Raw genomic sequence first — 27238 nt, 5'->3', positions numbered from 1 at the left:
TTGGTTTCCCGGTGCTAAGGAGACAGATATTATTACATAGTATACAATCCTCTATGATTTCGCCTCTCGTATCTGTTTTTCTACTGCCCCAAAGGATGGAATGTGCATTAAAATCTCCTATTATTAAAAATAGCTCTGGAAGCTGCTTTAAAAGATCTTCTAATTCATGAATACTGAATTTAATGTGTGGCTCTAAGTATATGCAGTACACAGTTATTATTTTAAAGGCCTGTAAGGTGACCGCTATAGCTTCAAACTTAGTTTTAAGTTTGTGTTCTCGAACTGCTGTTCCATTTTTTACTATGATGGCAGCGCCACCTGAGAGCCTGCTCTCGGTCGCGACGAAAGACCGTATAGTTTTTGAGTATATTCTTATGTTTGGGACCTAAACTTAGTTTTAAGTTTGTGTTCTCGAACTGCTGCTCCATTTTTTTACTATGATGGCAACGCCACCTGAGAGCCTGCTCTCGGTCGCGACGGAAGACCGTATAGTTTTTGAGTATGTTCTTATGTTTGGGACCTACATTTGTTTCTTGCAAACACAAAGCTAGTGGTGAGTGAGTGGCCAATAAGTATTTTATGTCATTCATATTAGTTAAAAGTCCTCGGCAGTTCCATTGTATAAAAGCCATTTTGCATTAAGTGAGTAGAAAAGGCTAAGTTTTGTTTTCGGGCCCTCTGATTCGGGGCTTCTCTTTTTTGTCGATCCAAGGAGCTGCGCCGTCCGTCTGATGTCGACGGCACAGGACTGCCTTGGCTTGTGTCCATCGCGTTTTCTGACACGCTGGACACCCGTGCGGACCGCACAGGTACGTTTGTGTTTCCCCTCACCGCGTGGTGAGAGGCCTTGGGGCCGGCTGACCTGGGGGTCTGCGCAGCCTGTTTTTCTGGTGGTGGTGGTGCAGCATTGGCCACAGCCACCAAGGGCATGGATGGCCCTGCTCCCGGTTCACTGTGTGAAACCTGGGCAGGTGCTAGAGTCTGTTGTGGCTCAGTGCCCTGTTGTGCCACAATAGAATAGGCAGGTTTTTTGCTTCCCGGAAAGTTATGTTTTCTTTGACCTTGGTGGTAATAATTTCCTTTTCCTGTTTTCATTTTGGGCATGTGCATGAATAGGCAGGATGACTACCCTCGCAGTTGGCACACAAATGTGGCTGAACCTCACATTTCTGGGAATCGTGTTCACGGGAAGCACATTTTGCAAATCTCTGCTGGCCGCGGCAGGTCTGGGAGCCGTGACCATAGCGTTGGCACTTGAAGCAGCAGCGAGGATTTAGAATATATTTCCTAAGTTGAAGTTTCACATAGCCTATTCGACTGATTCGGGGAGGATGCTTTGTGCAAATGTCAGGACTAGGTGCTTGGTCGGAATCTCTTTGTCATCACGCCTCATTTTCATCCTATAGACATCTGTTTACGTTTTGGTCTTTGAGGCCTTCTAGAAGTTCTTCTTCGGTCAGCAATCTGAGGTCGTCGTCAAAGATAACTCCGTGGACAGTGTTCAGAGAACGGTGTGGACTGATGGTCACTGGGATTTCACCAAAAGACTTCAATGTGGACAGTTTTTCATGCTGATGATTATAGAATATTTCCAATAGAAGGTCTCCGTTTGGAAGTTTCTTCACATTGTAACATTCACATTGTTTCTTCACTTCTGTCAGTGTCTTGGTCACTATGAAAGGTGAGATTTGTCTAGCTGTTTTCTCAGCGTTGTCACTGTGCACTACATGAAATCGTAGGAACCTGTTTGGGTTATTGAGGAAGAATTTGGAGGTTTCGTCGGTGTGACCCCTTTTTTGGGATCGATCATGTGAGAGTAAAGAAGCCATAAAAATAATGTTGATGTTCGGCCAGGGTGGCGGCCACCCACCACCGAGCCCAACAAGGGGACGGGACAGGAGCTTCCGAGAAAGTCCAGCCCACGCCAGCCTTACACCCTAATATGGCGTAACAAAGGGTGGTTAGCCACACAAGGTTAACCCTTGCCGCCTGGAAAATGAAAAATCCAAGAAAAGAGGAGGAGACAGGACAGTTGTAAGAAAGAAGACAGGAAAGCAAAAGATGAAGGGGAGGACAGGAAAAGGCGACTGCCGATTTCCCCCGGTCGGGCCAGGCCAGAGGTGCCGTCTATGGGAAGCGTGGGCCAAAGTGGTGCGATGCCTCTGCCGAGGGGCCTTAAAGGTCCAAACACTCGGCATCAGCTCAACCACCAGGGGGTGCTCGGGGTCCGTGGTGTCGCACAAAACACACAAACACCTGCTTTAACAGGTGCCCCTGCGGGGTGACCGTGCTAAGTCTAGTTAAGTGCACTAAACATGTGAACATGGTGCAGCTGTTGCTCTACTCGAATATCCAAGACACGAAATCTCGATGACGAACCAGCCAAGTCTGGCGTGTTTACGCAGGCAAAGAAAATGTTCATCGGAGGCATTGTTGGACATATGAGAAGAATAGCATGCAAATGAAAAAAAAAAAGCTGCTAATTCACATCCGGCTAAGGTGAAATAAAATATACCAAGTTAGTGCACAACTCACTGCAGCTGAACTAAGGCCGCAATAAGTTACCTTCACACATTTCCACCACTGAACATATTTTCCCCTTAGAGGAGATGGGTGATAACCCTTCGGGACAACCTAGACAAAAAATAAGCGTGTATATTTGGAAACACTTCGTAAACTATTTCTTTTTTCTCACTCTCCCGGCGTACCCCAAAAGTTTGCCAACTGTTAATATAGATCACATACGACGGGCTCCGTAGCATGCTTCAGGTAAAATCTGGTTCTACAGCGCAGTCTGTGCCGTGTACCGTTGTTTCTGAAATTGGCATATATTTGCAATCGAATGGGAATGAACTACAGCAGGTACAACAAACGTATTGTGATAATAGACATAGAGAGAGGCAGAAATTCGGCATATATTTGCAATTGAATGGGAATGAACTACGGCAGGCACAACGAACGTATTTGTGATGGTATACATAGAGAGAGGCAGAAATTCTGAACAATTTTTTTTCTGGAAAATATATAATAATACATAGCGATTGCCTACCAATTGGTCCGAGTGTCGGTTTTATAACACGTAGGATGGGCCTCTTCATTTGCCTTTGAAATGAGAACAAAATGCTTGACCTGTATTCTCGACTGATGTTTGGGGCAGAAATTTAGATCGACGTTGCGCAAGCTGCATTCATAGCACTCATCCTTCGGTAACCGAAAAGCGCTGTATCCAGCACGTTTGCCGCAAGATCAGCCGCAATCTAATGACTAGTGTAACTGTTAAACAGGGTTCATGGAGAAATATTGTATGTTCATGCGGAGTATGCTTAAAATCGGCAGTCTTTGCAAAGTGAGAATGCAGCAGCATCTTCGCAGCAAACGAATTGCAGCCATTTCGCACGAGGGGGCAGCGAGTGTATCCTGCAACACGTGCCCTCCTCGCCGCGAGCTGCGCCCCCCTCGGCACCGGAGTTACGTTCGCCCACTGCCAATAGCGATGGTGAGCATATGGTATGAATTACCCCTGTTGTGAAGCGCTCAAGCAGCACACTTGTCTCTGAATAAAGCGACATCTCACCACAGTTACTAAGTTCTTGCATGGAGCTAAAAGCTGCTTAAACCTACGCATCTCACTCAAAAACCATTGCATAGCCGCCTGAGCTCACTGTTCGACAGCTCTGTACTTCTCAGCCGTTCCACTCACGGGGCGACAGAGAATCTGCTGTTTGTGCTCTGTCTGCATATGCCAGCATTGCAGAAGGCGGGCAGAAAATTGGACTAGCGACGCATGCTATGTAACCGGGAAGGCCAGCAAGGTATAACTTGCGACTAGTACTGAAACTTTGCAAATCAGTCGCAGGTTAATCGCCGACTTAATAAGCTTCTTCGTTAACTGTGTGTGTGTGTGTGTGAGCATAAGGGAGGCAACACTTCCATTGGGGGATTAGGGGAGACGGTAGATGCCATCGGTCTCCATGCCGGTGAGTTTATACGTCCTCCTTGTTTGTTATAACCGAAAGGCGTGGTCACAGGTGTTCATTTCATTTGAGATGCAGTGCCACGGCTCGGACAGATATCTTGATGGTAGTTCCACCGTTGTCGCAATAAGTGGGTGTACGTTATAACTGTGGCTGTTCTAAGTGGGCTGGACTGTATTTGTATTAAAGCACGCTGACGGCTTAAAGGTCCACTGAAATGGGTCACCAAGAAGGGTAAACCACCCATCATTCTCCCGCAAAAATTTTCGATCTAGCTTCTGCAACACCAGAGATATCGGCGATTAAAAATGACCCTTCCAATTTTCCCTTTCAACTCGTACGCCGAAGGGAGCCATAAAAAAATTAAGAATACAAGCAAGTTCAAAGCTCCGCCCAGAATTATGTCACTTCGACAAACTTCCGGTTGCCGCGCGTTCGCTGGCGTACTTGCGTCAATCCGTCCTCGCTCGCACACGGCAGTTCGCGCAGCGACGGTTAGTGTAACCGCGAACCCGTGGTTAGCCCATGTTACACGGCAGACCAAACCATGGTTACACCACTAACCGCGGTTATCGCAAACCGAGCTTGGCGACCTCGGCTGGCGTCGTTAACCGAGGTTATGGCAGCGTCTGTTGACGGAGGCTACTCGTCGGTGCCCGAGTATGCAAAACATACAAGCGGGTCTGCTTCACAGTTATTCATTTGCCCACTGTATCACGTTTAAAGATCGATGTATAGAATATGGTGTCGCCCGACGTCTTCGATTACGACCGACAGCGCAGCCACTGAGTACTGAAGCCTTGTCTTGCCTGCAGTATCGTTTGAACGGCTTGTTGCTGAGCAGAACGTCAAAAAATGCGCGGCCTTAGCTATGAAAGTACAAGAGTTTGCAACGCTTGCAGCACGGGATGCCGCGAGCAGGCTGAGGCACATTACACAGCTACCACGGGGGTGGAGCACGCGAGCGCGGCGAACGACGGCGCCACGTGTGACCGTCCCTAGTCATCGTTAGGCCTGAATTATTTCGCTTCGAAGCCGCGGCGGTCGGCGCTTTGGAACTCATCAACGCTGTCGTAAATCGTCTACTTATGAAACTGCCTTATTGTGAATCCTATCCTGCCATAGTAAAATAATTATAGGATTAACTCTGGCGACGCATTAATCACAGAACTAGTACGAGCAGATCGGATGAGCCGAAATGCACTAGCGGCAGCTGGCTTGAGCAGAAACTTGCTTGTATCACAACTATCGCTCTTACCAGCAATTTGCTGCTAGTCAGCGATTCTCACGAAGGCTTCATACTTGATATTCGGCTCAGTATTCAAGACGCCAACAAATTTTAGCACGCTTTATTTCGGAAATTGGTGCTAACGATCCGCCGTGTCGTTCGTGTACGGTATGCGGGAGGAGGGGCCACAGCGACGGTGTTTACGGCGGTCGAGGAGGAGCTGCCATCGTTCGGTGCTTGACCGTGCTGTTGACGCCTCGTCGGACGACACTCCGGTACTCCTGAAACCACGTTATATAAACAAGATATTTGTAAATGCAGCTTCGTTTCGCTGATCACTGCGTCGCTTCGGTTGTTGTACTTGATGGGCAATGGCCGCCTAACCAATGCAGGCGGAGAGCTGTGTAATAACAGCCCGCACATAGTTCGAGCAGCGCACGAGCAGACAACTTTCGCAGCTACCGGAAGTGTGTCCGTGACGTCATGGCTGCAGTGGCTGCAGCGAATGGCAGCTTCTAGCAAGCCTTGCCAGTCAACTCACCCGTGACGTCACGGTTTAAGGAAGTAGTTCCTTGCGACACCACCAAGCGACGACCTCTCTGCCCGCAAATTTCAAAAAACGCTGTTTTTAAAAATTAATAATGAATCGCTGGCTTTGTTCCAAGGAGTTATACTTTGGGTTAATGCTCAAAAGGATTTGTTCTACACACTGAACACATTTATCAGGGGCTTCTTGGTGGCCATTTCTGTGGACCTTTAAGTGTTAAGGGCTGTGAAGTTTCCCTGGAATGCGCAGCATAGACCATAGATGTTTAACAAGATGCCACTTCAGCCTTGTATGTAATGACTGGTTCGTGTAACGGAAGCAGGGTGAGGGATCTTGTATTACTACACCTTACCAGAACTACCAATTAAGCTAGTATACCATAACAAGGCTTTATACTGTATTGCTACATTGAAGCCTAAGCTCAGCCCAAACCGGGTTCAGGCACACAAGAAAAAGAGCTGTGATTAATGATGTCAAACACTGCTTTTTAGTGAGACTACTCCCGTTTTAAGCTTAACTATGGATTTTGTATTAAATAATAGCTCGTAACAGACGGGAGAAATCTTACTGTTACTGTGCTACCACGAAGCATGCTGGCGCCATACTGCAGGGCAGTCAAAAAGGTTTTAGAATTTGACAAATATAAAATGGCCAAATGTATGAAACTTGCAGGCAAAGAATATGAAGTCTTTTTATGCTGCATTTCAACTGCCGATGTAATCGCCGAATGAAGTGATGCACGCAGTTGAAATTCTCCACAGTGCACTGCACCAGTCTGAGGCTGCAACGATGACATCACGTACAGCAGCACTACGTCTCAAGCAAAGAAACGGTTGCTTGAAGAGAGAAAACCAATGCCACAAAATGTATAGCTCATGAAGGGTTGTTTGGCAACATCGCATGACGCACGACAGCATGTGGGTAAAGCGAATGGAAATCTAAAAATATGTCAACTATGACGTTATTACAAGTTTCTCTGCACTGCTGCGGCACACTGAGGAGAAACATTTACTCTGTGATTACGTCATGATTTTAAATGTTAGATAGAAAGCAGTTCTCATATTTTGCCTACAAACTTGATACATTCGAATCGTTGCATCTCATTCAAATGTAAAAAAAAAACCCACTTCAGCTTCCCTTTAAGGACAGTTTTTTCTAAATTATCACAAGTTTTCCACCTAATTTTCACATTGCCACAAAAATATTGAAAAATATTTGTTCAGGAAGCACAAGTAACATGAAGATAATCATGCAACAACAGCTTCCAATAAGTCACAGATGTGCACAGGAATGTTCTTAATTTTTTTTTTCTCGCTAATAGCTGCTGTAAACTGCCACTGTGTGACTTACTTCATTACCTACTTATTTATAATGGCTCCCATAGTGACAGCTGCTGTCTCTGTACCGAAAATCAGAAGTGCTTTGAGAGCAGTAATATTACTGAAGTAATCTGCTGTTAACAAAGAGGATCCAGTATTTGTAGTCTGTCTCCTTTAGGGTGGCAGCTACAGCATATTTTTTTACAACAGTAGCTAGGCGCAAGGCAAGGCATCCTGGCATACACGTCTACAGATTTATTCAAAGAAGTCTGTGACAACGGTGCACACAAGGCTCAGGAACTTGTATGACACTATATTTACTACTACAGTAAACTCTCGTTATTTTGACCTTGAAGGGAATTATCGAATGGGCCTGGAAAAAACAGCCGAAATCTTTTTGCTTCCCATTCATTTTACCTAATGAACACCTGCATGATGCTTGCATCTGAGATGAAACCGAAGTGAGAATAACAGTTTTCCCCGGTTAACTTCTAAAGCTTTACTTTCTGCATACTGCCTGGAATGTTGAAAAACTGCTCCAAAATCGTAAAGGCCTTCGGTACCAGTTTTGCAGTGCGATGCCGTAGCAGTGGTACCTCCACAAAACAGCCCCGTCGCATTATGAGGATGCTTCACTGCACAATAAATGCGGTGAAGCATAACAGTGAAGCGTGCAGTGCGGTGAAACTGCGCGTGTCCAATGCACAGTTTCAGTGATTTCAGGGTACCGGAAAAATGCATGCACATGAGGGATATACGAGGTGTGTCCAAAAAGAATACGGACTTCTGCTATAACATCTTTATTGCCTATTATGCAACATTTTAGGCACTGTATCCCTCAAAGTAGTCCCTTCTACTAGAAATGCACCATTCCCATCGTTTCTTCCATTTTTGGAAAGCCTTCTGGAATGACATGCCAGTGAACCACACTGCCTTGAACCTTCTCTATGGTTTGAAAACAACAATTCAACGTGGTTTTATGTTCGGCAAACAAGAAAAAGTCTGCTGGGGCTAGGTCCGAACGATATGATGGATAGGGCACAACCGGAGTGTGATGTTCTGAAAGATAGCTGCAGATAAGGAGCAATGCACAGCCGGCACATTGTCATACTGCAACATCCGTTTTCCCACAAATCAGGCCTCTTCATATGCATAGCGTCCCTCAAACACGCTAAAATTCCCTGGTAAACTTCCTTGTTTGCCGTCTGACCACGTGGTACAAATTCCTGGTGGACAATGCATTTGCTGTCAAAACAGTTAACACCATCTTGACCTGCGACTGACTCATGCGTTTTTTTCGAATGAGGAGACTTTTTTACCGCCCACTACGATGGCTACACCTTTGTTTCAATGTCATAGCCATCCACCCCAATTCATCGCCTCTTATGATGTTCTTGAGGAAGTTTCCATTGCCAGCCACTGGCAATGGCAAGCAGGCCCTGGCTGATTTCAACACAGGTCTATTTCTGATTGGCAGTCAAAAAACGGGGCGCAAATTTTGCACTGACACGATGAAGCTCAAGTTTGTCACTCAAAATTTGATGGCATGATCTTATATTACGGTGCCCACTTCATCAGCTACCTCTCAAATAGTTAAATGATAATTTTCGTGAATCACAGTAGAAACTCTTTCAACATGGTCACCACTTGTTGATGTGGAAGGTCATCTAGACTTGGGATCGTCACCAACCGACATTGTGTAGTGTTCAAAACACTTAAACCACACATAGCACAGCGTGCGGATTATAGGCCTCCCGTATGCTTGACTAAGCAATGTCTCTGTAAAAGTTTTGCCAAGTTTGTAACAAAATTTCACCCATCGTTTTTCAAGCTCTTTGATTGTCACTAGTCCAATGAACAGCTTGTGCATGTGCTCACTCCAGCGGCTGTAGTTCGCCAACTAATTGTCAGAGAGAAACGTAGCAAATGGCAGTTTCCTGTCTAAACCTACCGCTACATGCGCTCAGTAGCCGCAATGTACTCCCTCTGCCAGTTGGAGCACTATTTGAGAAGTTCGCTTCTACTTGAACAAACCTCGTATGCATAGCTGTTAGAACAGCATTACACCATTCCAAAATAAAAATAAAAGAACAGTGTAGCATCAAGCAGTGTCTGAAACGTCGACGCGCAGGCCTGATCAAAGCCGCCGGATGGCGTGAAGTTAAAGCAAAGTCGAAACTATAAGACTTATGTTTCGATAATGGGGAACTTTTGACTGTCGTGCCTACTATAGTACACCTGAAGTGTGTGGGCACTACTTTTCCATGCAATATTTTGGTGACAGCTGGCTGGTACCTTGACGGGATCCCCTGCCTGAATTAATCGCAGCTAGTCATAGCCAGGACTGCACCCCTAGTTCGAATTATTCAAATTTCTGTGCAGAGGACAGCTTTCACCAGTTATGGTTTTAGACTAAATACCTTGTTAAGGAAGCTATAAATTGCTTTCACTGTGGATATGATGTCCAAAGGACTAGGACTATGCACAGTGCCCATAGTACACATTGAAATAGGTGGTGATAAAAAGATTAGGCATGAGTGCAGGCGTTCACTGTGGTCCTGGCCCATGAACACAGAAGCCACTACAACGCTTGAGCCTGCCATCCATACTACATGGTTTATTTTAGCCTGGCCTGGAATTGTGCTAGAATTTTTAACGATTTTTGGTTTTGAACACTGTGTTAGGCAGACACGTTATGCCAGGCACTGTAGCTAAGCAACAGGTTTTAAGGAACAATATACTCTGAAGAATTTAAATTAACACAATAAACTATAATAAATTTCTTCCAGTATGCTGCCAATACAGGTTAGTACATCTAATGGCTTACACTCCCATCATGATAGCTACAAATTTGAAGGTTCAGACGCAAAGCAAAATTTTGCGCATTTATTTAATACACTGGCGACCAGCTTCAATGTGTACGCTTCATGGAAGCTACCCTCCCTACTGAAATGAATTTTCAGGCCTTCCCAAGGTGACCTAGGCACATGAAGTGTTTTGCCACAGTGCAGTCTACTGTGCTAAAGTCAGCCATGCAGCAAAATGTGTTCCACAGTTTTTACACCTATTTTATGATAGTTTGTCGTCATCAGCCTCACTGCACTTACAAGGCAAAGGCCTCTCCCACATCTCTCCAGTTAAATTGGTCCTGTGCACCTGCAGCCTCCTTATCCCCACAAACTTCCTAGCTTTCTGCCACCCTGTACTACTTTTGCCTTCTTTTGGAATCCAGTGCATTACCTTTTAGGACCATTTGGTTATATTGCCTTCACATTATTTCTCCTGCTCATGCCCATTGTCTTCTCAAGTTTGGCTAGAATATCATCTCGAATTTTTTGCCTTACCCACTCTTCTCTCTTCCCGCCTCTTAGTGTCACTTTCAATCACTTGCCGTATTGTCCTCAATTTTCGTTAGCCTCCACGTTCTTGCCCCCATAGGTGAGCACTGGTAATATTACAGCTGTTATCATCACCACCAGCAGCAACAGCCGGACTATTTGCAACTCTAATGAGTGACGAAGCGCTGCAAAGTCTGGCCACACTGGACAAGATGGCGGAAGTGTTGAGGTCCGCATGTAACTCGTCCCTTGAAAATGTATTGCTGTTCCTAGCTTGTGACGATTCATGCTTCATTCTGACATGCTCCAAGTGCGACGGACTATCAGACCAAAGTTCAGGTGCCGGCGTCGCTGGAGATCCTCAAGAAATCGCAATCAGCTGACGAACGTGTTTAAGAAATCTACTGTGGAGAAAAGCAACGTGTTACTGTGTCGCCGATGCTTCTGAGAAACGGAAGCACAATTGGCACTGCAGTGTGTTTACATATTACTATAGGTAAGAACCTCAACGATTTCACCATTATTTAGCGTGAATGGGAGGCGCCGCGCTCATCGTACGAGCCTCCGGTTATTGCGTTTGTTGCCGTTGTTTAGTGATCAGTAGTCAAACCCCCGTATGTTTTCATTTCAGAGAATAATATGAAGCTATTCGTGGCGAGAAGGGTCATCATAATTATTTAAAAACAAATGTGGTTTTTGATGAGATTTAGCTTGTGCACGATAGTGTTAAATCAACAGTGCATTTCACTGAACTAATGCAACACTTCTTTCATGATTGTTGGTGCTGCTTGCAATGTTCAGTGTCAAATTCATCATGCAGGTGCCTTGTGTTTGCATGTTATGTCGCTATACCGACTGTCTGTGTCGTGCACGTATGCATATGCTTTCGAGAGTGCAAGCGGGATAAGTGATGCCTTCGAAAAGCCTGCGCGCTGCGTTGCCTCTTTCGCGTGTCTATTTACATCTACGCTATCGAATACCGTAAACTTGTTCTCTAGCGAGGCCCTCAAGAATTTTCCCTCCTGCAGGCAGTCTGCGACCGAGAAACTTGTTAGTATAAATATCATATTGTGTCGTATTCACACACTGCTCAGCCTGTCTGGCTTGTGTCTACCTTTCGAAAAGCACTTCAAACCCAGTTACAAAGTTAAAAAAAAAAAAAAGCGCTAAGAAGATTGCTAAAAAGGCAGACAGGAAAGTAAACCATAAGACTGTGCTTTTCGTTGGCCTGCATGGTTCATCAGCCTCAATTTCATCTTGCTCCTTAGCTTGCACCAGCAAAATGATTCAACAACTGAAGTGAATTTGAAGTTATTGTGGCATCTTTGGCTCCCCTACTATGCACTCCACACAGTAGTTACCAATTGTGGAAAGGCACACGCCCTGGATGTGTGTGCCTAAATCATTAGGACCATAATATGTGTTACATGGTATTTCACCCATTACTTTTGCCACTGGCCTGGTTTCAAGTTAAAAGAGCATGGCACCGCTAGCGTAGAATATAGGTGTCAAGCTTTTTTTTTTTTTAAATGTGAAAGCATTACTTTGCTATGTTCACAGATCGCATCCGCAGACCACGTCCGCAGAACGTGTCCACAGCAGTTGTAATTGAGAAGTGGTAGAGGTTAATAAGTGGTGTATAGAGGATGTCGCAATGTTGTGTCCGAAAAAATAATAAGGCCAGCAAGTTAATTCGGGAATTAATGAGAGGCAGAAAATGTAAAAGTAAAGGCGAAAATGGTCTCTTTAGCCAATAGATTGGTGCCACATTTGAATGTATCAAATACTAAAATATTTAAGTCAGTCAATTAGGGTGACGTCAAGATGTATGACATACTAAATAGTTAATTAAATAGTTCAATTAAGGTGATGCCACGCAACCTGAAGTCAAGCCAAAAAAGGGCATAGGAAGGGATCGGCACGCCATTGGAAAGTACCAAAGACTAAAATGGGTAAACAAGAAGTGAATTAATGTGACGTCAAGGATATAACGTCAGGCAATCGGAAGTAGAGCCGAAAAAGGGCATAGGAAGGGATTGGCGCCAATTTGAAAGTACCAAAGACCAAAATGGGTAAACACGAAATGAATTAAGCAACTAGAAGCAACTGGAAGCAACTGGAAGCAACGAACAGCAGTATCCAAGCTTTCGCATTACTCCAATGTAGATTCTGCAGTGCTCTTTTTTTTTTCACCAGCTTCTGAGTTTGAAACTTTTCTGGTTACATGATATATAACCTGTTCTCTATAGACTGCAAAGTACCACTACGAAGATATTTCAGGAGAGAAAAATATTCTGTTTGAGGAAGAATATGCTTCTGCACATTTTCGGGGCTAATAACTCGAGCATGGTATAATAAGAGCCACTTGCCCTTTTTACTAGACTGTGGAACAGCATGTGATTGTTATTTTTAATCTGCTGTTTTAAACATGTTTCTTGAGATGTTACATATCTTGTAAAGGAATTGAGTCATTTTTTTCTCCAATAATTGCTAACTCCTTAGTGAAGTTATTCTATTTGTACGCAGTTTGCAGAGGCTTCCTTCACCATAATTTCATGTTGATACAATTTCTATGAACCATAGTGTTTTCAGTACTGCTAGTATTTTTCATTGTTCCGATTGTGTGTTTTAACAATGCAGCTGAAAAGGCCTGCCGTTCACATCAACCTACTTTGCTGAAGCTTCCAAGGCTAAAGGGCTTCTGCAGAAAGCTGCAAGAGGACCGGCGGATGAATGTGTGTGGAACATGTGGCTCAGAGGGCGACAGGACAGTGGAGTCTATGACACTGAACATTCTCTTGAGTGGCTCAGATATCAAAAGGATTGCATCACTGCAATTATCGCATATACCATCTTTACCAGGCAACAAGGCTTGCTTCTCAGTCACGTAGTGCATCCAAAATAGCACCTCTAAAGACTAGAACATTTTATAATTCGAGAAAAAGGGTGCTCTTTACCATGTAGAAGTTTAGAGCTTGGAGGCAGCATGGTGCTGTATTGCATGACTAAGAAATAAACTTTGATGCTTCGTCAATTTTTACAAACTATGCATCTGCAGTCTGTGCAACAGTAATAGGCAGGATTGAAGATACATGTATCTTCGATACTAGATACATTTTGTGTATCGGTATCAAGTATCGAGTACTGAAAGCTCAGGCGCTAGTACAAGCCGGGAGGCATATTTGCTTGCAGTGCATCCCGATTTCCCTCCTGCTCGAAGTTTCCTTCACGCGCTCCGTCTTCTCAGCCTCCATCTATCCATGTTCTATTTCTTTAAAACTGAAGGAGCCAATTGCAAGCAGGCGCTCATGAGGTACTTTGCTTGTGAGCACAGAGTGCGTACCGCTAAGCCATTAACAGACACGCAGAAACAACGAACAAAATCAACAAAAAAACCCCAATAGAGGCAAACAGGGAGTAGGGACCACGCGCACTTCATCCCTACCTGCTGATGATGATGATGGACTGATTCGTTATGGCGCAAGGGCATCTTTGGCCAAAGAGCGCCAAACACAAGGTGAAGTGTCAACTGAAGTTAATAAAATGTCTGAGGTGAGGTGTTTAATGATGTACTTAAAAACGGTGGTGTATAGGGCCTAATCCCTAGCTGCTCTCCCACGCTTTGCAATCCGCCTCTTTGTCCGCCTCTGAGGCATGTGATTCCTGTCAAGCGGCATGCTCAGTGTACTGACGAACTCAGTAACTTATGCAAGACCGCAGCTCTCCAGACCCTTGAGCTTCGCGTCGGCTTTGCTTGGCGGCAAGAAAATGAGCGTCTAAGGCCTCAGTCGCCATTCTTGTAGTTTACAGCGTTTGATTCGAAACAAACATCTTTGTTCCACTAGGCTTTTTCTGTAAAAACTATTACATCTAAAATATTAAGAAACACGATGTAAAAGCTATGTACCTGCACTTTCCCAGCACATAAATTTGAATAACAAATATGCTGTCAAAGATTTTTTTGCCAAAAAATTTCAGCGAAACGTAAATAAAACTTGTGAAGATACCCTTGCTTCAGAAAGCAATAAACTGTTAAAACGTTTTTGAAATATGCAAATTGATCGACGTCATATTAGCCACTCTCTCTTAAAAAGAACAATTCTTTCTTATATCTAAACCAGATAAGTTATTAAGAGATACTAGTGAATCTTGACTTTGTTAAGTATCTTCAATATCCTCGAGTCGACGCGGCTATACTTCACTTTCTTCTTCCGGTAAAGGGCCCCTTCATCAAATGTAACAGTGTGGCGTGCTCGACTAATTATATAGAGAGGCTTTTTTTATTTGCCTTGTTTACAGAAAGCCCTCATGGTGGGGATATTTCGGAACTAATAAAAAAGTTCAGCCATTTTATTTTTTTTTATCCTTTAGATATTAACACAGATTGCGAGCTTCAAAAGTCTGCTATCGCACTAATATCAAAATACCTGCTCAGTTTCCCAAGCGCACGCAGCACTGAGCCTTATAGCAAAGAGGAAACGGAAGGAGCCACCGGGTAATTAACGTGTAGTACATGAAATGGAAAGCCACCAATGAAGTTCCAGATTTAATTATATGTAGCCAAGTGCTCACAGGGTGGTTCGTATGAAGAACAGTACATTAAAGAAATTGTTCGCTGGGCTGCTTGAGGAAGCTTTGTAACCATAGCTTCAATTCAATGTGAAGTGCTGACAAGGCCAGCTGCCCAGACAACGGAGCTTCAATTAATCCGTGCTGTCCAATTTTTCAAGCCCTTTCAGAGAAACAAAAACTGCGATATAGGTACCACTGAAAGTTCTAGAAAGCATGGTAAAATTTTCCAGCTTCGCTAATAATATTATTACCTTTATCACATTGGAATTTCAGAGATGTATCGAAGATACAGTATCGAGTATCTGTATCAGAAATCGATTTCGGTTTGGTATCTTGTATCGGTATCGGAAATACAATTTTTCAAGGTATCGAGTATCCGTATCGAAGATACATTTTTAAAGTATCTTGCCCAGCCCTGCTGTGCAAGCACATTTCATGCAAAAATTCTGATCAGACATTTATCCATTGCTTACTCGAATCTTAAAAGTAAACCTGTCTGCACTCTAGCCACGATTGCTTGAATCTGTATTATTTTCATAAAAATGGCTACAGATAAAAACACTAGAGTTGAGATACGCAAGATAGGCATCATGTCACTCTGGTTTCCTATCTATGGGTGCTTTGTACCCGTGAAGCTGGCAAATTGAATTCAATTACGGAGCACTTGAATGGTAGGTAGGTGATGCAACTCGCTGAACGCCATCTAAAATCTGTGCTATGATAGTGCTGCATTCTAGGCACCTACAGACTTGTTTGTAAAAGTGTACTAAGAACAAATCATCACAGTTCTTTCACAGAAGCTGTCGGGCATTCCTAGTAGACGCTGGGAGGAGGCAAAAATATTGATTTGGGCACCGGATCTTCAGTAAGGTAGTTCACAAACTGTTAGACTGCCAAACTAGCCTCCCTCGAGCTTAGTATTGTGCTTACCTATGATTGTAAATACTTCATAATTTTACACATAAGCCCCACTCTGCGTAAGGTTTAAATCTGTAGGACACACAGTGACAATTTTTCAGTTAAAGATTTTCTAGTACCTCATTTTCTAGTACCACACACATTGTAGCTGATGGTCCTAAGCTCGGTTTCTTAACTTAAAAATGATTTATGGAAACGAGCAGGCTTCATGCATCTTTGTACAAGCCCATCAGTTTATTGCCAACCTCTTCTACATTTCATTTATCGTTCAGATAATTAGCTCAATTCCTTCAAACCTTCTGCTGTTGGTTCTGTTAAGCCCAGCAAAGATTCGCTTGATCGAAGCTCTTACACTGTATTTCATTCTCTTGACATCTCTTTGTGCTTGGATTTTCACATGTTGCAAGGCTGCTGCTGATTTTGCCAGTTAATATGTATGATAGTTGTGCAGTAGGGATTCTGCAGGTCTGCCACTCACCTACAGATGCATGCCTCCAGCACCTGCCTAAGCAACTTCCTCTATTATGCCTCCCCCCCATTTTGGGAAGGCGTTCAGCCACCCATGTAACAATATAACTGAGTGCCATGGGAAATGAGGATTCTCCTTATCTTCTCCACTGAGGTGACAGAGTGCCTGAGGAAGCAATTGAAACATCACTTTGGCATAGTACAAAGCGTTGGAACCAGAATCTCCCCTCCTCTCCTGCTCTGAGCCCTCAATCGCCTTCGGCTTTGCGGCTTTGCAGCCCTTTCTATGTTGTTCCTGGCAGAATACAATCATAAATGACACATGAAAGCGCATCAGTGGAAAGAATTTGACTAGCAACACGTGTGTGGATGGGGCGATGGTGCGCAGGAGGCAAGTGGGAAGACAGCCTCCCAACAGGAGACTTCTATACCTTTACCGGAGATAGTGCTGCTGTATTTGTTTTTGATGTAGTTCACATAGTGGGGCCCTAGGTATTGCCAGACTAGCATTACAAATTGACTTGTAGGCCTGGCCACTGAAAATTACTGCCCTTTTTCTTTGTAAATCAAGTGATTGAAGAAAGGGTAGTCCAGTCCATTCTGAGCTTGGACTCCATGCTTAGTCATATAACACGGTTAGGCTGTAACCATTTAGGTGCTTAGGCCGTAACCAGTGAAGTAGTGCAAAGTAGTTGTTTTTGTTAATTCATTTTTTGTCCTTTACAGTTTTACTCTGAATATATACTATGCTCTAAATATATGCTCTGCTGCCATCATCTTCAAGCATGCCTCTTGGTCTTTTATGTCAAACTACATGAGTGAAATGTATTCTGGTGTTTGTTGAAGATAACATCATTGACAATGAATGGCACTGGGCTCCTTGCTGAAAGTGAGAACAGGGCCACTTGATGTGTTTGTCATAACTGTTCAAATATTAGGACACATAAGAATACTGTCATGGAGAAAGCTAGTGCAACATTCCCTGGTTTGTAATAAAAGTAATTTATGTATAATGTCTGAGTGTGCGTTCTCATGAGAAAACAACACATTTCCTGCTCCCTGCAAGCTGATCGTAGCAATGTCGGAGTTGTAGCAGGAAAACACTGCTCTAAAAATTAAACATTGATAGATAATACTCATGTGTCAAACCCAAGTGAAAGCATAGAGCGTACTTTTGTGACTGTTTAAACACTATGTTCTAACCAAAGGCTGTGTTGATTACCTCGTCTGTATGTGGCAAGTAGTTTTGCCTTTCATGTAAGCTCCACTGTAGAGCAGCTAATAATGCTTTATGGTACATGGCGACCATATCTTATGCTCTTTCTTTACCTGATACCCATTTATAGCTTCACACAACTTGAACAATTCCACATTAGCTGCTTGTCACAAGTTGCCTCACCTATTGAGTGAAAGTTACGGGATCTCCGGCCTCCAAATAGAGCGAAACTTACGGGATCTCCCCGCTCCTCTGAGCAGGCTTCGACATGAATCCCGGGGCAGCGACCGTGCAAGCGCGCGTCCTTGACGCGGCCACAGCGCAAACAGCCGAGTGTAAAAAGGCAAACCGCAGCACGTCCGCAGCAGTGTGCTCTGGGAAGATTCAGTCTTCCGAGCCTCTCTCACAGCCGCTCGCGCTGGGAAAGTGTCTTGTTTTTCACCAAGCCCCCGCGATCAACTCATCGTTCTCCTCATCTGTATGGCCGCTGCTAACGATCAACTCTGCAACTTCGCTGCCTCATCTAATTAGAAGGCCGTGAGAATTCTTTTTGCCACATACTGTTGGTTAATAGAATGCTGTGTCCGCCTTGTTTAACCTTGATCCGACTTAGTATTTTTACACAGTGTGTTTTCTGTGTAACTCTTGCCCCTACTTATTATATCTGGAATACTAGCTTTTTTATCTTTATAGTGTTCTTTTACCAATGTTTGTTCATTGTGTTTTCCCTCGTCATTTACAGAGTTTTTTCTTTTATCACTATCGTGTCGTGGCGTTTTCTTTTTTTTGTTCTATTATTATGCAGTGTAATTTGGGCTACTTATAAATCTCCAATTGTTTGTAAAAAAAAAAAAAAAAAGTGACTTGTGTGAACTCATTCCTCAATCACACACCGACACACATACTTCACGAGTTGACCGTCCTAACCTTTAACTGTGTTCTCAAACGTCATAGAAGGACGACAGGTAAATGGGATCCTGCGCCTCTGTTGACCGTAAAGATGGGGGTTTGTGACATTGCCTTTGCCTACTTGGCTTCAATAGGTGTAAACTGGACAAGTGAGAAAGGTGCAGAAAGCAATACTTTTCAAGAGAACTATATGTTGGGCGTGGGCACGTAATCATGTACAGTATGTTGCTACTATCTAGACATTGATGCAATAGTGCTTTGTTAACAGAAGCGTGCATGTTTACTGAAAAAGTTTGCGACACCTTTCTGAGTTAACTTGTTGCCGAGACTGAGCGGCTTATTTAGCGGTTAGGAGGATTCAACAGAATGTGCGACTGGGTGTAAACGTTAAAAATACTCTGCTGTAAAGAGAACAAAAAATCTGATTTCAGGTGCAGGAGGCACACTGCAATTACTGCTTGTGCCAGATGATGTGCCTTTAACCATGTATTAGCAGTGTGAAAATAGAGCATTAGAAAAGTGACAAATGGAAGTTTTGGTTATCTATTATCAAAGAAAACCAGACAAGGGCTGAGGGGAAGCCTCATTTTAGAAGCAAACATTTCAACAAGACTTCTCTTTCGCCCAGGTGAAGACATGTCCTCTTGTTGAAATGTTTGCTTGCGAACTGAGGCTGAGTCAACTGCGAACTGAGTCAAGCTTGCCGCAGAGTAGCTTTTTCTACCCGCTCCCTGCATTTTTGTGTAAAAATGTTGAATAAAGATTGAACTGAATGCGCATTGCAACCCTTATTTGGTTTTCTTTGATTTTGTACATGCATGTTCTCCTCATTCTAACCCGGTTATGTAATGAGTGCTTATGCACATTTGCAATACTCTCGTACACTGCACATGCAGAAAAATATTCTCAAGAAGCTGTGGAAATAAATATTAGCTGCTGTGCAGGAAGCCATCACCTTTAATAGTGTGTCATCAAACACGAAAAACTGATGAGTATGTTGGCTTTCTTGTACAGCTGATGGGCCTTGTCCTATCACGCTCCATTTGACAGCTGTTTCGTGAGTAGCATCCTTTAGAGCAGCGCAAATCATTTGCAATTAATCGTCAGGTGTCCAAGAAAGCACATCCTACGTGCATGCAAGGAAGGTTGTGTGCATCAGTCCTGTATGGCTGATCTGCATTCACTTTCACTTATTCACAGGAGTCATTTATGCTGCAGTTGACGAGGTGATGTTTGGATATATCTGTAAAATCATTCATTTGCTTTACTGATATCCTTTTCTTACTGTGCAATGTTTACTTCACTTTTACTTCAGCATATATCACATGTATGAAATATCTTGGAACTAAATTTGATTGAGGCAAGACAGATGAAAGGCACGTGTGAAGAGCCATCAAGAACTTGAGTTCAAAAGATGAGCTCATCTAAGTTTCATTTCGAGCATTGGCATAGATAAACTGCTGATTTCAATATACTTCTGAGTTAATTGAATGACCCCTTAATTGTTTGATTAATATAGTAATTAAGCTAATCCTGGATCTGACGTGTGTATGTACAGCCACCCAAATCTTGCGTTTGTGCATGATGGTCGGTTTTTCTGTGCTTCTGTGCCTTAGGGCGGACAATACTTACCGGAAGGTCAAGGTTAAGCAAGTAAGCCCTTGCTTATACTGGGACTTTTCGCAAGTTAGTTCCTCTCTAACGCTCAGAATTACAGAAAATGTGACCGCGCCGTACGCCAGTTAAAGATTTGGGCGGCTGTACAGTCGTAATCAGAAGTCCTGAAGCCAAATAATTTCAGCCGCAAAAGGAAGCCGTCACGGTGCCATTGAAGAATGAATTGCCGTAAAATACTATCAGATAGTTTCTGACTGCGATAATAAATCATTTCCAGGCATTTTAAATGCCTTTTAGTCTTTAATGATGCCATGACGGGCTCATTTTGTGGCTGAGACAAAAATCCTTTGGCTTCGAAACTTTTGACCAAGACATCTATAACTATATTCACTGCTGCTCTGTTAATTGGCGAGGTGTGATACGCATTCAAGCACATGACCAAATGAGCGCCCTGCAAGCGAGTTTTGTCGCCGACGAATTACAGTTTATTTGACAATATATTAAAAAAAAAAGGTGTCAGCTCTGTCAGTTCACCGCAGTAGTCGTCACAGACCTGTCGCCAACAAAACTATACCGATTCCAGGATCTTATTCAAGTGTGATAAGCTGCAACACGGAAAGTCAGCGGCCGCATAGACGAGCGTGATCACGCAATGGGCCCAATTCTCGCAATGTGCGCGGTCCAAGGTTGAGCACAGTGTCACATGCTGCGTGGCCTGCAGACCTCGAAACACCTGCTTGACACGGCGAAGAATTCTGACAATCGTCGTAGGCAGTTCCCTTAAAGGTCCACGGAAACGGCCCCCAAGAAGGCACTGACAAACGTGTTGAGTGTGTAGAATACATCCTTTTGAGCATTAACGCACAGTATAACTTCTTGGAACAAAGCCAGCGATTTATTATTAATTTTTAAAAACAGCGTTTTTTGAAATTCGCGGGCAGAAAGAATGCCGCTTGGCGGTGTCGCATGGAACTATTTCCTTGACCCGTGACGTCACGGGTAAGTTGGCTGGCAAGGCTTGCTAGAAGCTGCCGTTCGCTGCGGCCACTGCAGCCATGACGTCACGGACACACTTCTGGTAGCTGCGAAAGTCGTCTGCTCGTGCGCTGCTCGAACTCTGTGCGGGCTGTTACACAGCTCGCCGCCCTTATTGGTTAGGTGACCATTGCCTATTAAGTACAACAACCGAAGCGACGCAGGGATGGGCAGAACGAAGCTGCATTTACAAATATCTTATTTATATAACGTAGTTTCAGGAGTACCGGAGTGTCGTCCGACGAGGCGTCAACAGCACGGTCAAGCACCGCACGATGGCAGCACCTCCTCGACCGCCGTAAACACCGCCACTGTGGCCCCTCCTCCCGCATACCGTTCGCGAACGACACGGCGGATCGTTAGCACCGATGTCCGAAATAAAGCGTGCTAAAATTTGTTGGCGTATGGAATACTGAGCCGAATATCAAGTATGAAGCCCTCGTGACGATCGCTGACCAGCAGCAAATTGCTGGTAAGAGCGATAGCCGTGATACAAGCTAATTTATGCTCAAGTCAGCTGCCGCAGGTGCATTTCGGCTGATCCGATCTGCTCGTACTAGCTATGCGTCGGCAGAGTTAATCCTATAATTATTTTACTATGGCACGAAATGATTCACTATAAGGCAGTTTCATAAGTAGACGATTTACGACAGCGTTGATCATCTTCCAAAGCGTCGACCACCGCGGCTTCGAAGCGAAACAATTTAGGCCTAGCGACGACTAGGGACGGTCACACACGGCGCTGTCGTTCGCCGCGCTCGCGCGCCCCATCCCCGCGGTAACTGTGTAAAGTACCTCAGCCTGCTCGCGGCATCCCGTGCTACAAGCATTGCAAACTCGTGTACTTTCATAGCTAAGGCCGCGCATATTGTGACGTTCTGCCCAGCAACAAGCCGTTCAAACGATACTGCAGGCAAGACAAGGCTTCAGTACGCAGTCGCTGCGCTGTCGGCCGTAATCGAAGACGTCGGGCGGCACCATATTCTATACATCGATCTTTAAACGTGATACAGGGGGCAAATGAATAACTTTGTGAAGCAGACCCGCTCGTACGTTTCGCGCACTCGGGCACCGACGAGCAGCTTCCGTCAACAGACGCCGTCATAACCTCGGTTAACGACGCAAACCGAGGTCGTCAAGCTCGGTTTGCGATAACCGCGGTTAGTGGTGTAACCATGGTTTGGTCCGCCGTGTAACATAGGGTAACCACGGGTTCGCGGTTACACTAACCGTCGCTGCGCGAACTGGCGAACTCAGGCGTGTGCGAGCGAGGACGGGTTGACGCGAGTACGCCAGCGAGCGCACGGCAACCGGAAGTTCGTCGAAGTGACGTATGTCTGGGCGGAGCTTTGAACTTGCTTGTATTCTTTATTTTTTTATGGCTCCCTTCGGCGCACGAGTTGAGAGGGAAAATTGAAAGGGTCATTTTTAATCGCCGATATCTCTGGTGTTGCAGAAGCTAGATCGAAAATTTTTGCGGGAGAATGATGGGTGGTTCAATAACTAACAGTGTTATGGCGTTGTTTATCCTCCTTAGTGACCCCTTTCAAGGGACCTTTAAGTGCAATTGATGATGACGTTCATAGCAGAACGAGCTTAAAAAGCGCTATGGTCAAGCTGTCACAACTAGGAGTTGTTTATGCGTGCGCTGATCAACTTTTGTATGTGACGCAAGAAGTCGAGCTGCGCAGCATGTATTGTTGTACACTCGTACTTATTCACAGGTGTTCCGTGCCTTAGGAAGGTTAGTAGAAAGCAGTTGACACCAGGAAATAATTCGTACAATAAAAACTGACAAGACTGTATATATAAATTGTCGACGGCATTTTCAATGCTTTCCGCAGAGATTGGAAATCCATCGATCTCTGGTGCCGATAGCTAAAGCACGAAGGAAATACATGAAACGATGTGCCACTGTACTGACACGCGCTGCGGAACGGCTGTAGAGCCGGTTTACCGTTAGTTTTTTTTTTTCGCGGTGCTACAAGCGCTTTGCTGCGGGCTTCTATAGCGCGAGCAAGGGGCGTCTGCTACTGGACCTCTTTAGCTTATTGCATGGCTTCGCCGCCAGGTGCCGCATGGACTGCTGGAATCATGTATACCCACTGCAGGGTGAAGGACTCTCCCATATTCTTCCAATTTACATTAGCTGCATCCACTGACCTCTCCAAATTTCTCAACCTCATCCACCCAGCTAACTTTTTGCCACCCCCTGCTCCACTTCCCTTCCCTTGGAATCCAATTTGTTACTTTTAGCGGCCATCGGTTCTCCTCTCTTCGCACCACATGCCCTGCCCACGCCCATTTCTGCTTCATAATTTCCACTAGAATGTCATTACCTCAAGTTATTTCTCTGGCCTACTCTGCACGCTTCATATCTCCTAACGTTACACCTACCATTTTTCATTCTGTAGCTCTCTGCATTGTCCTCAACTTAAGTAGAACCATTTTCGTTTGCTTCCATGTTTCTGCCCCATAGGTAAGTACAGGTAAGATGAAACTGTTATATACTTTCCTCTTGAGTGATACCAGTAAATTGCTAGTAGGTAGTAACAGCTGCTACTTAACCCTCTTGAGGGATATTAGTAAACTGCCATTCATGAAGCCTTGCTGCAGTGGCTCAGTGGTTTGGGTGCTCGACTACTGAGCTGGGTGACCCTGATTCGATCCCATCTATGAAAGCTTGATTTTGACAGAGGAAAAATGCAAAGTGCCAGTGTAAAGTGCCATAGCATCCTATTATCTATGCAGTCATGGTACCGAGATCAAAGGATACTGACTGTCGCATTCAAGGCTGCGGTGGTAGAAAGAATAGTGCTCTGTCGGCAGGCCTGCACTATGGCGAGATAGCAGGCAGCTGTGTGCACCTCTGATGGCAGCCCATTGTTTAGGGGGCTATACTTTTTGCTGATTCTGCTGGCGTTCCTATGGAGAAACGGCAAGCTCACTGAAATCTCTTAACCTGAGTCAGCAACTGCAACTTTAAAATATGTCTCCTTTACTTAGTTAAAAGTCTGATCCTAAGCAAGTAGGAGCTTTCTTGCCTATTCTAACTGTCCGAATCACTTGATTTTCTAACATAGAAAAATGTGCGCTCTGTTAGAACAGTGATGCAGACGGCACCTTTGGAGACTCCAGTGGCAGGTTGCATTGTCTGACAAAGAACCGTTCATGAAAGAGGACTGAACAAGGGTTGAGAGGGAGGCTCCCCTCAACCCTTTTTCAGAGCTCTTTCATACTGTGTAGCCACCTTCTTTCTCTCGTTCTACCAAAGAACCGTGTAGTAACTCTATGTCGCCAAGAACAATCCTCGGTTGCATAATCAGCAACTCAGCTTATAAGGGTTACAGTGACGTGCAGGACTGATTGGCACATTCCTTTTAAGTGCAACAGCAGATTAGTACCATGATCTGCTGTCTTGAATATTTTGTGCGTTTGGCTACAAAATATTTATGAGCTCACTAGAAAGAAGTGCTTTTTACGTTGCTGCAGTCATGGCTACGCGCCTTGCAAGGAGAAGGAATCGTTTCCCAGTGCTCCTGAGGACAGAATTCAGAGTGTACGGTTATAAACAGACTTGCATTTCAGCCTATAGAAAAAACTATTCAAAACACTCGAACATAATATATGTATCAATATCAAGAGCCCCCCAATAGAAAGACGCCTATTCAGTACTAGTGCTGCTCTTTGCGGTCACGCCATGCCAACCAGACACACCTCACAGTGCTTTCGCATTGTCTCTTTTATCGGGTATTAGGCAGCTCAAGTGAGTGACCGGGTTGCGAGTGACCGGGTTGCGAACGCACCCCTCCGCATCGAGCGACAAAACTAGATACTCACCACAATGAATGAGTGAGGCATTTCTCTGCAATGAGGAACACGCATCACATGCCAAGAATCACAAGTGCTGATCGCCATGCAGGTAGAAGTGCAATGTATGAAATGGGATTCTTGTGATGCAAGCACCTCTTTGCAGAAACTTGCTTCATTGTAGCAACACCTAGTTTTTGGCGCACTTCGCAAAGCGACACTACAAAACTGGGTTTTTAGACAACAACCTTGAGCGAACGCAATGACCAGGCATGGAAAATATAGCAGGCTATTACTGTGTGATGTCGGCGTATGTTCAAGAAACCCAGACATTTGAAATTATCCAGATCCCTCCAAAGAATAATGTAAATAGGGTTCAATGTGCCAAGTCGCCTTGGGATGTTAAACCCCACAAGGCAAACCAAACTAATCACGATTGTTAGAAATTCCTTACCTGTTGCTCAATGTAACTGCACAGTACCTGCTTCATGATATGCACACACACAGATGGACGCAAATCGAGCCGTGGAACTTCCACAAAGGAATTAAAATAGAACTCAAAACATTCTATCATTCAAAACGAAAACCGCAACACGAACATTCGGTTTCGATAACTCTTTGAGGAAATATCATGAAAGTTAAAATTAAAGCCATTGACGTGAAGTGCGTAATGCGAATCGCGGAAAGAACATCGACGAGAGGACCGCCGATATCATTTCCGTATAGGCTCAAAATTGCAATCTTCGTCATTTATGGTCAGACGAAGTGCATGGTGATTAGTAACAACCGCTGTTAGGTTCTTCGAGCTAACCAAGGTCTGTCGCAGCACATGCATCGTTCGTAAGTATGCAGCATGTACCGTGCCGCGACATATCGCAACAATAATTAGTAAAGATCCCTTAGCGATCGTGCCGTGTCTTGATCCTTCCTTTCGTCTTTCACACTAGCATCACCATGAATGATTTCACCATAATATCAATATCTTATATGACTTTTGCAGCTTTCAAAGCAACAAACTTTAACTCACCATTTCTTCAACACAATCTTGTCCCATCGCGTTCCTGTTTGCGCAGCTATCAGTTTCTTCAGGTCTCCAATAGTGTCGTCAGGGCTGCATCATTTTGCTAAGAAATTAACTGTTCGACATGACGAAATCAGGCTAAAATTTCAGTGCACAGCAATAAAGAAACTGATCATAAACAATCAAAACAAACCACGCAAAAGGATACTTGCACTTGACCCGCACCTTTTTCCCCAGCCTGTCGTTGCACGTGATTTCAATCATTCTTGCTACTCTAACTTGCAACACTGAATACGTTACTGCTTGAAATTTCAGCTTCAAAACCGTGCCGAAAACAACACACGCTTTCAACGTACCGGCCTATGCGAAATGCGAACACACCATGAAACACACAAATGCTAAGTATTCTAGTACACTGTACAAATGCTTTGTTCTGCACAATGTCGTGCGCAGTTTGAGTGCAATCTCGCTATTTTACGCAAAGTGTCCGCAATCGAATAAAAAAACAAAAAGCTATCTATGCCCTTAGATTAGCAGATTGTCAAAATACAAAGCATTTTGCTTTGTTTTCAATAAAATAAGTAACACGCAACACAATTCATATGCTAAATTTGCCTTATAAATGGTATTGAAAACGAAACTGACAAGGTCAATGTACAACTGGTCGCGCAACTTGGAAGAAAACACGTGCAGCTGCCTACTGCCAGCGGCATCAACTCGATGATGAGGGCTCCTGCGAACTGTGAGGCAAATTACTAGCGCACAGAAAATAAGATCTGCCAGAACTCCAAAGAACTAGAAAGTAAACATAATATTCGCGCTCAGGAATGAATGCAGTTTCCGTTTCTTGCGTAAGAAAAAACATGTCACATTTTTAATAATATTTTAACTTGTTTCTAACGGCCTCTCTCGGCCACTTATTATCCGCTGCGTAGTTGCCCAAAGCTCAGATATGGCTCAGACCAAAGCTTTTTTCATCCGCGGAATGGGTGCGTCGTCGGCCCCGGTTCAACGTTCATCGTTGCGTGTTGCGTACAGAGTGGGTTATCTGTAACAAACAGTCAGTATTTCATTCTGCTGGTTGTGGTAGAGCTTTACAGCAAGGCGAAGACTGTCTGTGCTCGATGAGAAACTGATTGCCGCTGCATGTGCGCATTTCCGGACGATGGGACAATGCTGCGTCACAGCTCGGCGGCTCGGCTCGGCCTCCCAGGCACGTCGCAAAAGTGGTGGCTTGTTTTACGGATACACGTCTGCATGAGCGGC

The 27238-nt window shown here is 44.3% G+C and overlaps 1 protein-coding gene across 2 annotated transcripts in view; it reads right to left on the bottom strand.

The window, feature by feature from the left end:
- Positions 1–26466, bottom strand: part of ubl (Ubiquitin-like protein 5) — a 38700-nt gene extending 12234 nt beyond the window's left edge. The window contains exons 1-3 of one of the 2 annotated variants that reach the window (XM_084588203.1): positions 26181–26466; positions 25979–26062; positions 5322–5483 (exon numbers count right to left, since the gene is read on the bottom strand). In XM_084588203.1, coding sequence (XP_084444329.1) covers positions 5342–5483; positions 25979–26062; positions 26181–26236 — 282 coding nt within the window. In that variant the 5' untranslated portion in view covers positions 26237–26466 and the 3' untranslated portion in view covers positions 5322–5341. Of the gene's footprint in view, positions 1–5321; positions 5484–25978; positions 26063–26180 lie in introns of those variants that run through there. The other variant, XM_084588204.1, reaches the window with a different exon arrangement.
- Positions 26467–27238: the final 772 nt, after the last annotated feature.

The sequence above is a fragment of the Amblyomma maculatum genome, chromosome 1 (assembly GCF_055883805.1).
Source record: "Amblyomma maculatum isolate TAMU_Amacu chromosome 1, ASM5588380v1, whole genome shotgun sequence".
Taxonomy (NCBI): domain Eukaryota; kingdom Metazoa; phylum Arthropoda; class Arachnida; order Ixodida; family Ixodidae; genus Amblyomma; species Amblyomma maculatum.
This window is presented reverse-complemented; position numbering and strand designations above follow the sequence as displayed.